The sequence below is a fragment of the Doryrhamphus excisus genome, linkage group LG20 (genome assembly GCF_037039965.1).
Source record: "Doryrhamphus excisus strain RoL-2023G ecotype Guam linkage group LG20, RoL_Dexc_Guam_v1.1, whole genome shotgun sequence".
NCBI classification, from domain to species: domain Eukaryota; kingdom Metazoa; phylum Chordata; class Actinopteri; order Syngnathiformes; family Syngnathidae; genus Doryrhamphus; species Doryrhamphus excisus.
The window spans coordinates 7,978,087-7,991,282 of NC_136376.1; the positions used below are offsets into that span (position 1 = coordinate 7,978,087).

General features: G+C 42.3%; 1 protein-coding gene across 4 annotated transcripts in view; it reads left to right on the forward strand.

Moving 5' to 3' along the window:
• Positions 1-13,196, forward strand: part of slit1a (slit homolog 1a (Drosophila)) — a 127,776-nt gene that overhangs the window by 63,301 nt on the left and 51,279 nt on the right. For all 4 annotated transcript variants that reach the window (XM_058058542.2, XM_058058544.2, XM_058058543.2 and 1 more), the window contains exons 5-8: positions 9,033-9,104; positions 10,189-10,260; positions 12,167-12,238; positions 12,955-13,118. In XM_058058542.2, coding sequence (XP_057914525.2) covers positions 9,033-9,104; positions 10,189-10,260; positions 12,167-12,238; positions 12,955-13,118 — 380 coding nt within the window. The remainder of the gene's footprint in view (positions 1-9,032; positions 9,105-10,188; positions 10,261-12,166; positions 12,239-12,954; positions 13,119-13,196) is intronic.

Genomic DNA, 13,196 nt, shown 5'->3' on the forward strand with positions numbered 1-13,196 from the left:
GGTGGGCAAACTACGGCCCGGGGGCCACATGCGGCCCACTAAGCGATTGAATCCGGCCCGCCTGTTGCTTTTTAAGTATTTCAAATTTTAACATACAATCTGGCAACATAACTTGCAAGTCGGACGTCTTATTTAGTAAAAAAAAAACAAAAAAATTACAAATTAAATGAAAATAAATAACAAGAAAAAATATATATATTAACAATATATATATATATAAATAAATGTAGGATATATTAAATGACTGATGTTTAAAGTGCTCCTGAAAAAGTTTTACAGATAAAATTAGACCAAAAAAATCTAGAAAAATTATAAGTATAAAATAGTGTGTATGTTAAATATATGTTATGGCCCCCCCGGACAATTTTGTTAACTCAATGCGGCCCACCAGTCAAAATATTTGCCCACCCCTGTACTACATACTGTAGCAATAATATAGTACCCGTAGCATCAACAGTACTTGTATCTGCCATATAAACTACCAAGCAACCAACCTGCAAGTTGAAAGCATAATACAAAGAAAACTAAGATAAATCCTATTCTTATCAGCCATGAAAGCCATCTAAGCGTAGACTAGGCGGAGCAGTAGTACATCATAAATCTAGGAAATGAAAGCTCTTACTGTCCTACTGACACATAACAATTTGTGTTGTGACATGCTTTGCTTTTTAATTAAAACATATTACTCATTTATATAGTGTTTATATCCTCAATCATTTCCTGGTGCATTGCCAGGTCACAGCGTTTATTTCTAAAGACTCATGGTTGTGGAGTGTGCCGCGGTTTTTTCATGTGTGGACTTGTGGGTTTTCAGTGAAGGGAGGGAAGAAAGTAGTTAGCAGTTAGTGGCAGTACTCTACTACTACTTTTAAGAGCCCCACACACCCCATTAACTGGCTTAATGAGAACGTAATCAGGCACATTCCCCTCGCCTGCTTTCTGTCTTTTTCACTACTTGGATAAAATGAAGTGCGTTGGCAAGGGCGCTTATAGTGAACTCGAATCCAGAAATGATGAAAACAAACATTTTTTTTTTTTTGTATACACACAATGAACACACTCAAATCCGCACACTCGGTGTCAGCACTTTTGCCTGGTGAAATTGAATCATAATCATCTCAACCATAATTATGTAGTGGTTCACAAGATACAGATTCATGGTTAACCGTGTAGAGGTCACACATAAGTAAAATAAAAACTAAAAAAAATACAATGCACTGAGAGACTGATTGTAGTGATGGGCCAGTGAAATGAGAGAAGTTGAGAAATCAGCTACAAGGAGGAGTCTGAGCCAAGACTGAACTGCTTTGGATAAAGTAAAAGCTTTCTTGTTGAAAGATTTCCATCCAGCACTTTCAGGTTATTTTCTCAAATCCAAGTATATTATCCACCATGTGCACAGCAGCAGCCAAGCCCCCACAAAGTACATTTCGCCTTTGAGAAAAACTGCTTTTTTCCACCCCCAAATATACGTTTTAAGTTTTCATACACAATTTTATATAAGACATAAACACCACACTCTGTCTCTTTTTTGTGCATTATAGAATGTACGCATTGGGATGAAAACATCTCCAAACATCACCCAAATCACAGCGATATTATTCATTATTCCTCCTAACTGTCCTACGTGCTAACCACTCATCCACCTTGCAGCCACATCATGTATATAAAACCATTAAACCTTGTTTTATAGGGTTTTGGTGGAATAGGTGCGTCCCATTACATGCATTAATTAGCTGCCTCATTTTAGCTGCTTTTACATCTAAAAATGTACAGAAGAGAGACTCATTCATGTCTCACGTAAGGATAGTGGATGATGGGCAAAATTCCAAAAAAAATGCACTTTTCCTTTAAGAGCTCTTTTTGGAAAAATATCAAATATCGAACGGTAATTACAATTTTAAAAATTATATCATATTTCTGAGCTGTTCGACAGTTGCTTGATGACTCTGTGTCATTGATCACCATCATTATAAAATTGGGACTGTAACTCCTGCCAACTTTTTGAGACACTTGACAGGAAGAAAAGCTCTGATACGCTCAGGGAGAAGATGTTTGCATGGATAAATATCCAGTCCCCGAATATAAGACACACCTTTGTCTGAAGATATCATACATAAGGGAACCTCGGTGTTCATAGGATTTGGTTATCAATGAAAATTATGGCTAAAAATATGTCTTAGCTATTGTACAATGGTTCTTTTAGAGTTGGGATCACAAATAAATCATCTTTATTATGTGTTTGTGGTTGACTTGTTCATAGAATACACACGGAACGATGAACAACTCTGACTCGGTTTCCTTCCTTCCTTCTAATAACCAACACATATTACGTTTTGTCTTTGGGACACTCAGGAACAGCTGATCAGCTGACCTAAGTGAGCGGGAAGCCGCGTAATGAGGGATTTAAAAACAAAACAATATCTTATCCTCACTTGGGGGAGTATGCTGGAGCCTATCCCAGCTGGATTGGTAGCCAGAAAATTTCAAATGTGGTCGTTTTTATGGGTGCCGTTTAAAGACGCACAGCGGCATTTTGCACCAACTAAAGACGCGTCATGGACGTCCCGCTAGCCCCCACGTAAATTTCATTAAAATAATCCAGAAGTAGGGCGGCACGGCGGTCTAGTGGTTAGCGCGCAGACCTCACAGTTAGGAGAACAGGGTTCAATTCCACCTTCGGGCATCTCTGTGTGGAGTTTGCATGTTCTCCCCGTGCATGCGTGGGTTTTCTCCGGGTACTCCGGTTTCCTCCCACATTCCAAAAACATGCTAGGTTAATTAGCGACTCCAAATTGTCCATAGGTATGAATGTGAGTGTGAATGGTTGTTTGTCTATATGTGCCCTGTGATTGGCTGGCGGCCAGTCCAGTGTGTACCCTGCCTCTCGCCCGAAGACAGCTGGGATAGGCTCCAGCACCCCCTGCAACCCTCGTGAGAAAATGAATGAATGAATAATCCAGAAGTGACAAAGGCGTGGATTACTGTTTCACAGTGATTATAGCAAAGAACTGTATTGTAAAATGTACTGGAACGGATTACCGGTAATTGGATTTACATTATTTCTCATGGGAACAAAGTATTCGGTTTTCGTCTGACTTCATGACTAAAATCATCGTCATGACTAAAAATGAGTTTCCACTGTGGAAGCGTCTTATATATTTATGTAGTTGAAAACACTTAAAGAAATCCATCAACGCACCAGATCTAGTATCTAATATTTGAATGTCTTTGTTAACCAAGCGTGGAAGCAGAGGGTTATGAAATTTTAAGCATATGAAAGATGGGATTGTTTGCCTTGGCGGCTAAGGAATGTGTCAATGCTTCATTTTATGATGTTTTCATTTAAAGGTTGGATATACATTATACTGTATACAGTACGTGGCCACAGCCTCCCACACTGTACAGCCTGGAGCCCTGAGGGGTTTTCACTGGAAAAGTCTGACCTATTTATCTTTTTTTGCTGTCAGAAATGAGACATTTTCCCCTCCCCAACGTCAAATAATGATGCTCACTTTTTGTCCCATCTTTCAGAAGTGTATGGAGTATGGTTTCGCCATACAGTACACTAATGTAAATCCCTCTGCAGTTGTGTTATTATTGCAACTATACTGACTCCAAACTCTAATATATAACAAAGACACAGACACATAGTAGCTCTGAGCAACTCCTATTGACTTCCATTGCTTTCCAACAGTTAACTGACAGTTGGCCGGGTCTCATGGAGACGCTTCATTGCCAAGTCACAGCTTCACTCTTTGACAACACGAGATGACAAGCGCCTCTAAACTAAACATTACCTCAATAAAAATCTGTAATCACGACAGCTGTAATGAAAATGGCGCTCAGCGGAGTGGAGACCTACGCCAAAGCCAAACAATCCAAATTTGAATCAGGACCAAATTGGAAAACTTCATAGGTTTGAGTTCTGGCAATAAGAATATGAAGCGTTATTTAGCGAGAATAGGAAAAGTATGAATAAAAAGACGAATTCTACCATGTTGGCACAGGTGAAACCACTTTTTATCTTCATCCACACCAAAGTTTAGCTGAAGTCCATTAACTTATTCAATACTAGCCATTTTTTAAAAAGCAGTCCCTCTCAGTATTGGCCATTTTTGATGATTTTGACAAAGAATATTGCGTTCCAGGGCTATATAGACATGCTATATACCAAAACAATGATTAGACTCTCATCTTGTAATACATTTTTTTTCATTTTTAATTCATTTCAGACATGTATACTATGTTACATTATTGTTTCTCACATATAATACACTTACAATATATATACGTATATGTACACACATAACACCTCATTACTACACATGTCTGAAAAGGAGCAGGAACAAGCAAAGCTTATTAAATCCTACCTTCTCCAAGCCAGAGCAGTTACCAATTCAATAATTGATTTTTTTTCCACACATATAATCACAGAATCTTACATAAAACAAAACAACAAAAGAAGATTGGGAACATCGGACACCCCAGCAAAACCCCAGGACATTCTTTCGTTCATTCATTTTCTACCGCTTATCGCGGAGTGCTGGAGCCTATCCCAGCTGTCTTCGGACGAGAGGCGGGGTACACCCTGGACTGGTCGCCAGCCAATCACAGGGCACATATAGACAAACAACCATTCACACTCACATTCATACCTATGGACAATTTGGAGTCGCTAATTAACCTAGCATGTGAGAGAAAACCGGAGTACCCGGAGAAAACCCATGCAAACTCCACACAGAGATGGCCGAGGGTGGAATTGAACTCATGTCTCCTAGCTGCGGGCCTGCGCGCTAACCACTTGACCACCGTGCAGTTATAGTAATAACAACAAAATGGAGATGAACAAGTGTAACATACTGTATGAACAGTTATTTAGATAACTACAACCAAAACAACATAACATAACTAAGTTTACTCAAATTTTCTTTGTGTGTCATTATAAGTTGATGTTTACATTGTCAATTTAAAGTGGAACAGGAGTGATAAGAGAACCTGGAGCGTGAAAAAAACCCATATACTGTATAAGTTATTCCGGAGTAGAAGTCAGAGGAGCAACCAAAAGTATGTATGCAAACATAGAAACACGGCAAAAGTGACGAATACACCCTCAGTGATTAGCGGGATCAACATCCCTGAAGTTACGCAACAACGGTAGGCATGCTCTACCATGCGGAAGAAAGTGAGCGTTGTGTGTGCACTATTTGTGTAGCTCATGGAGATAGAGATCAGAGGTTAATGATGTGAATCAGACAGGAACCAGACATTACTTTCAGCATAAGGCTTAATCTGCAGACCAGGCGCCTTGAGCTATGTCTGATAGCGTTGCTAATTACATTGGAGATTCTTGTAAACAGTCATATCAGTGCTAAAACTACAAGTTTGAAGCCTTACTATAATTTGACTCTTATAATGTCTCGGAGACTGGAATTACATACAGCATATGCACACCTGAAAACACATGTGCTACCTCATCATTAGGGCTACAATAGCAATGAACTGTGAGCAACGTCACCTACGCAGAGCCTGGCTACCTTAATGAAGTAAATGCCCACCTCGGGGTATGTTGTGCATTAAGGTAAATCTATACCAGGATCTCTGGCATAGCCACACTCAAGCATGGCTCCACACACCTGTAATAACGAAAGCACTTTCAAGGCATGTGTGCTGCGTTCAAGGCCTGAAGGCTTAAACTGGAGCCAAATGGTCTACGGATCATAAGGTGAGAGTCTGGGGCTTTGGAGACGGTGGCGAGCGTCTGACAGATTCCTTCCAGCCACTTGGACTGAACAGAGTGACGTCTGCAGGTTATGACCTTTGCTCCTGTTTCTTTTAGCTCGCTGTGTCTGCTGTTTGATGCTGGTTTACATCATATCAGTCCATGCAAATGCTCAAATAGTGGAGCCAGGGGCACAAGGTGAGGTGTTGAAGTCCATGGTAGGCAGGTCTGTTAGTGTCTTTATTCATGATGCAGTAGCCAGCAACCCATGCAGTGGTTTGTACAGATAAATAAATATTACCAGTTTCTCGATGGCATTTCAAATTGGGGGTGTGTGAAAAAAATTTCTGTCCCCTGAGTGGGGGCTTGATGGGAAATAATTGAGTTATTCAATTAACTCCAGAGTCTCCAATAGTCATGTAGTGCGTAGTCTACAAGGGCAAACTGTGCTGAGCACCATTTACTTCTTACTGATATTACAACATTGGTTCTGTTGCTGCAGATTCAAGATTTCTTGTTAAGAAAAAAACGGTCTCCAATCTTGTGTATCATCTCGTTTCGTCAAATGAGTGTTTCAGGACACTCCTACGGATGAATGAAAAATCTCCACATTGTTGTGGAAGTGGTACAAATGCTACATTAAGTTAAGAAAGAAACTGTCTCCAATCTTGTATATCATCTCGTTTTGTGAAATGAGTGTTTCAGGACACTCCGACTGATGAATGAAGAATCTCCACATTGCTGTGGAAGTGGTACAAATGCTACATTACCATTATGTCCCACACTTTCAATGGACGGAAATTCTAACGTCCACTCTGAGGCCCCTTTAGAGGCCCCTTCAATTGAAACCAGTCTAAATCTAAAGAGTGGAGGAGTGAGCCATGTTCTTTTATAACAATGTCTATATTGTGAGTGCTCGTGTATTGTATACGTTCTGAAAATGTATTGCAAATTTAGATGAACCCACCAACCATGGTGCCCCATATACGTACATCTTTGCGGTGGGTGCTCTGATTGTTTCTTATTTTAGGTAGTTCATGTTTCCTTGAAAAGCTACTTCCAAACTAATCAGGAACGTCAAATCGCTTGCTTCCAAAACGGAGTCAGCTAAGCCTTGAAAGAAAGAAAAAAAAAAAACTTGAGTGTGGCAACCACAGACTATGTAAAATACAGCATGCACCCCCACAGAAATGTTCTGTTTGCCATTTTGAGAATGTGTAAATGCAGAAATGTTGCACGGCCAAATTTAGTTGGAACCGTCAACGTGCAGAAGACTGCTGACTCCAAATCATCACGGTGTGATTATTCTCTAAATGAGACAAAGGACAATGGGAGTAAGGCATTAAAGGCGAAAAAAGGGGGACAATTGTTTTGCTGGCACACTAAACAGGCTTTCGGTTATAAAGTGACTTTTGGCAAATGCTAATCCAATCTAGCGGCACTAAAAGTGGGAGAGTAGTTCTCTCCAGCCAATTGTATTAAAGCATGCTAACAGGATTAGGGATGTTTTACAGCTCGGATTGAATTATACCGCTGAAGCACATACAGTTGTATTCATATGATGGCTGGCTTATTCTTAAATCAAGAGCAGCTTCTGGAATTTATTCGCTACCTTTGTTGTCTCAGTTGGTCATCACATACGATGCAAGGTTAGATCGACCAAATACATTTGTTACATTTGTTCACTTCCTGCTTTCTATAATACAGTTTAAGGTTTTTTTTTTGTTTTTTTTTTAATAATGTACCTTGTACCGAAGTACGAGGTGATGACCATACAATGACATAAGGGGGACCATAGTAACTGTCAATATAGTGATAGTTACTATGGTACCCATTATGTCATTGTATGGTCATCACCTCGTACATTGGTACAAGGTACATTATTTAAAACAAAAAAAACCTTATTAGGGCGGCACGGTGGTCGAGTGGTTAGCGCGCAGACCTCACAGCTAGGAGACCAGGGTTCAATTCCACCCTCAGCCATCTCTGTGTGGAGTTTGCATGTTCTCCCCGTGCATGCCTGGGTTTTCTCCGGGTACTCCGGTTTCCTCCCACATTTCAAAAACATGCTAGGTTAATTAGCGACTCCAAATTGTCCATAGGTATGAATGTGAGTGTGAATGGTTGTTTGTCTATATGTGCCCTGTGATTGGCTGGCCACCAGTCCAGGGTGTACCCCGCCTCTCGCCCAAAGACAGCTGGGATAGGCTCCAGTACCCCAGTAGAAAATGAATGACTAAATGAAAACCTTATTAAAACTGTATTATGGAAAGCAGGAAGTGAACAAATGTAACAGTTACTGATTGTAAAAGTACCAGATGGAGGGGTAGGATTTAATAAGCTTTGCTTCTTCCTACTCCTTATTCCTACTCCTGATTATGTGATGCATTCAATTGTAATCTGATGTATGTTCAAATGAAATAAAACCATTACCATTACCAAATACATTCCTCTGTAAAGTCTTGGAGCCGATGGTTCTAGTTCTCAATGACCCCCTTGCAAGGAAACACACTTAGGAAGCTATCCAATAAACAATGGTTAACTCCCTGCTAATAGAGCTGCCCTTGGAGGCAGATCTGATGCAGGATGATGGATTCAAAATGAGTCATAAGGTGAAAGCCGCAAAATGTTATTATAAGAATTTAGCTTGCACAACTTAACCACCGTGTTCCGCTTTTTTTGAAATGAAATCCCAGCAGAATTGCAAAGTCTGGAAGGAATGATGACCCACTGGACATTTTATGTGCTCCCGAGGTACTCGTTTCCTCATGAACTCACTTGTTTTCATAAATACGGACACTCCGCATCACGTGATTGCAGCATACGTGCACATTAAAGGAGTCACGGAGTAGGAGTCATATGCAAGTCTCATGTGGTCACACTTGTGTCGTGTTGATTTATAGATTGCGGTTGTGCTCCAGCATCTTTTAAAGGACGCCCATAAGCACTTTGTTTACTTCTGTCCACACTGTGGGAGCCCTGCGTGTGCGTGCATTAGTATGTTTGTCCAGACTGGGCCCTAAACCTTTGCTTTGCTGTGCGGTGTGTGTGTGTGTGTGTGTGTTTGTCTTTCTGAAAGAGGTTAGCAAACCATTTCAACTGCAGTCAAAAGGATCGTGCTAATTAAAACGATGGCTACTTGTGTTTCTTTCCATCCTCTCACACTCTTATTTTCCAACACAACGATAGTGTTCTTTAATGCATCATCATCAGTGTCATATATGTTGTGCATGACAACAAAGGATAGAGACAACCACATGAATTTTGATAAAATATGTCCTAAAAAAAGGCCCACTTTCTGTCTCCACAGAGATTTGAGCGAGAACTTTATCCTGTCCATCCCGAGAAAAGCTTTCAGAGGAGCAACAGACATCAAGAACCTGTAAGTGCTTTACTCTTTCATTCATTCGTTCATTTTGTACCGCTTATCCTCACAAGGGTCGCGGAAGGTGCTGGAGCCTATCCCAGCTGTCTTCGGGTGAGAGGTGGGGTAGCCAGCCAGCCAATCACAGGGCACATATAGACAAACAACCATTCACACTCACATTCATACCTATGGACAATTTGGAGTCGCCAATTAACCTAGCATGTTTTTGGAATGTGGGAGGAAACCCACGCACGCACAAGGAGAACATGGAAACTCCACACAGAGATGGCTGAGGGTGGAACTGAACTTGGGTCTCCTAGCTGTGAGGCCTGTGCGCTAACCACTAAAGTATCGTGCAGGCTTTATTTATTCATTCATTAACTCATTTTCTACCGCTTTTTCCTCACGAGGGTCGCGGGGGTGCTGGAGCCTATCCCAGCTGTCTTAGGGCGAGAGGCGGGGTAGCCAGCCAGCCAATCACAGGGCACATATAGACGTATGTTTTTGGAATGTGGGAGGAAACCGGAGTACCCGGAGAAAACCCACGCATGCACGGGGAGAACATGCAAACTCCACACAGAAATGGCTGAGGGTGGAATCGAACATGGGTCTCCTAACTGCGAGGCCTGCGCGCTAACCACTCGACCACTGTGCAGCCATTGTTATTTATAATATCCTTAAATTCCTGTTCAACAATCAGATTCAATTGATGTTTACTACTGACAAAAGCTCCTGTTAGTGGATAACAGGAACCTTAATGGTCCGCATTAACGCATGATGTGTGTGTGCTAAGTGGGTAGTGTATCATTGTGATGAAGTGGAGTAACAAACCACCCTGACTGCAGCTGTGCACAGATGCCCCCATAGCAGGGATTTGGTCGTTATTGCGGCTGTATATTCACACTTAATGATGATGCAGATAAACACACTGTAAGCCCTTCTGTTTCTCCCACTCTCGGGGATACATGTTTAACAGTATTGATTTAGCATCAGTGTACTGCCTACTGTATCAACAATAATGAGCACCACACAGGGTGGTGGGGGTTGGGGGGGGGGGCAGATTTTGTGTGTTTGACAACCAAGCTCTTTGTCTCTGCAGTCAGCTGGATAAGAACCACATCGGCTGCATCGAGGACGGCGCCTTCAGAGCTCTGAGAGGCTTGGAAGTGTTGTGAGTATCCAACCAGCTCCACACAATCCCACTCCCGGAAAGACATTGTTTTGATTTGCGTTAATAACCATAACTAATGTATACATATAATTAGAGTAGTCCTATAGTTCATTTGCCTCATGTGTATTCCTCTTGAGATTGCGGGAGGGCGCTCCATTAACTCATTGTTCTACACGGTTGACAGCAGCGTTCCCCTCCATCACATTAACACCCCCCCCCCCACCCAGAGAGCCCTTCCATCCCTGGGTCAGCTTGTCAACAATCTGATCAAAATCTCTCTCAAGTATCCTGGACTCACTGGTGCCATTTTTTTAAGAACGAATCACCAACATTTATATTCACAAGCCTTTGTTTGAGCCCACCCCCCCCCCTCCTAAAACAAAGGCAGGTTGGGCCCACAAGGGCTTCAGCAGCCTTGTTATTTTTATAGTAAAAGACTGCTTTTTTTAAAGGGGGGTGGGGAGACCAAAAAGGGAGACCATTAAAGGCTGCTTTCATGGCGTGGATGGATTGCAGATGTAGTGATAGGTTGTCATAAAGGTGTAAGTGGGGGTTGTTTTGATGGGGTCTGTATGTATAGGCTTTATGGGGGGGGGGGGGGCGGGGGGGGGGGGGGTGGTTGAAATATGGCGAAGGGTTATTAGGCTGATTGAAATGAGCTGATTCCCCGGCTGCAGCTGATGCCCACGATTCATCGATGATGTGTGTGTGTGTGTGTGTGTGTATTTGCATGCAGGAGTGTGTGTGCATGAAGGAGGTGCAGAGGGTTTCCCATCTGCGAGGAATGAGGTGTTATATTCCCACTGGGATGCCACCACCAGAGGGAGAAAAAGGGGCTCTACACATGAAAACAGTGATGGTTTCAGTCTCTTGTCCGCACGGAAACGGTGTTCTGGGATACGCTGAAATCCGAAAACGGTGGCTTGACGTTTTCATGCAGACCAGAAGTGAGCGTTGACAACAAACCAACATAATATCCGAATATTTCGACTGACGGGACTCACCCCAGTCAACTTTCTCCTGATATATTGAAGAAATATCATTATTACATTGTTTTCCCTCAATTCCCTAATCAGGGATGGCGTGGAGGCGCCTTTTTTAACTTCTTAAAAAAAAATCTCAGGAGCATTCCCACATGAACTAAAACTCTAAAATCCAAAATAACAAAAATCTATTTGAAGAGTACATTTTAAAGTTCTTAATCACCTCAAAAACTGTTTTGGGCATGTTTGATTGCCAGTGTTTCCAGGAGGCTAGTGGGAATGTTGCTCCAGGAAATTCCCTTACCTAAATTCATTCATTCATTCATTCATTTTCTACCGCTTATCCTCGCGAGGGTCACGGGCGGTGCTGGAGCCTATCCCAGCTGTCTTCGGGCGAAAGGCGGGGTACACCCTGGACTGGTGGCCAGCCAATCACAGGGCACATATAGACAAACAACCATTCACACTCACATTCATACCTATGGACAATTTTGGAACCTAGCATGTTTTTGGAATGTGGGAGGAAACCGGAGAAAAAACATGTATACACGGGGAGAACATGTAAACTCCACACAGAGATGGCCGAGGGTGGGATTGAACTTGGTTCTCCCAGCTGTGAGGTCTGCGCGCTAACCACTCGACCGCCGTGCAGCCCCTTTCCGAAATATTCTCTTCCATGTTTATTCCTCTGGAAGAAGTTCTTCAGTCATTGTGATGTCCTGTTGAAAACCCCCAGTTAAAGGCCTTCTGCAACATCTCCACAAAGCCTGCAGCTGTTTGACGCCCCTGCACAACATAATGACAGATTTTCTTATATTTGGTAGTCACAAACAGGCTCTAGCAACACAAATTTCTGTTATACCACCATTAAGAAGTCAATTAATATCCTCAGCGTTTATACTGTTGCTCTTCTCTTCCTGCAGAACTCTGAACAACAACAACATCAGCAGCATCCCGGTTTCCAGCTTCAACCACATGCCCAAACTCCGAACCTTGTGAGTGACACCTAATTTTGTTGTTTAAAATAACGCTGTAAATTGCGAGTGTAGTGAAAGTGCTGAAGTAGATAAGATCTGTCCTTCCAGACATGGTAGAGGGGGGGCCCACCAGAACCGCAAAGAACCACAGTGGGGTCTGTAGCAAAGCCAGGAGCCATTATCCCCCCCCCCCATCTAAACACAACAACTGGCCCTTATAGACGCAAACAGCCCCTGGAGCCTATTGTGTATTGTGCAATGATGTGATTACTAAATGTGGAATTATGTACAAATGAAAACAATCATGCCTGCTAAAACACTCACAGTCCTGCCTTCAATGTTCTTGTGGTGGCTTTTCTGGGCTTCCTCGCTCCGAGTGGGGCCACATTTTATCACTTTAACTATCGGTGTGTATTGTATGCGTCTGTACACATGGATACATCGTCTAAACACCAGAGCTTGCTATTTTGGACAAACGCAGCATTCCAGGAATGCCATGTTTAGAGTATTGGTTTTGGAAGGCTATCCTCCCCTTCCAGAATGCACCATTTGCTATCATTCATGTAGCATATTATGTAGTGCGTTTAGCCACAATGGTTGCTTGTAATGAGCTTGAGGAAAGAACAGACACGTTTGTGCTATTTGTGTCTTCACTCGCTGTCACATTAACTGGCAATTGAGGCAGAGGAGATCTTCAAATAGCTCAGAGGTTCTTCCTTTTTTTTCTTTTACAGCCGTCTCCACTCCAACAATCTCAACTGTGACTGTCATCTGGCCTGGTTGGCCCAGTGGCTCAGACAGCGGCCCACCATTGGTCTCTTCACTCAGTGCACAGCACCGCCCGAACTCAAAGGTCTCAATGTGGCCGAAGTGCAGAAACATGAATTCAGCTGCTCGGGTAAGAGATTACCGCAAGTATTTTTCATTGTTTTTATAATGTAAACACCATTATTCAACTTGTCTAATTTGACATTCG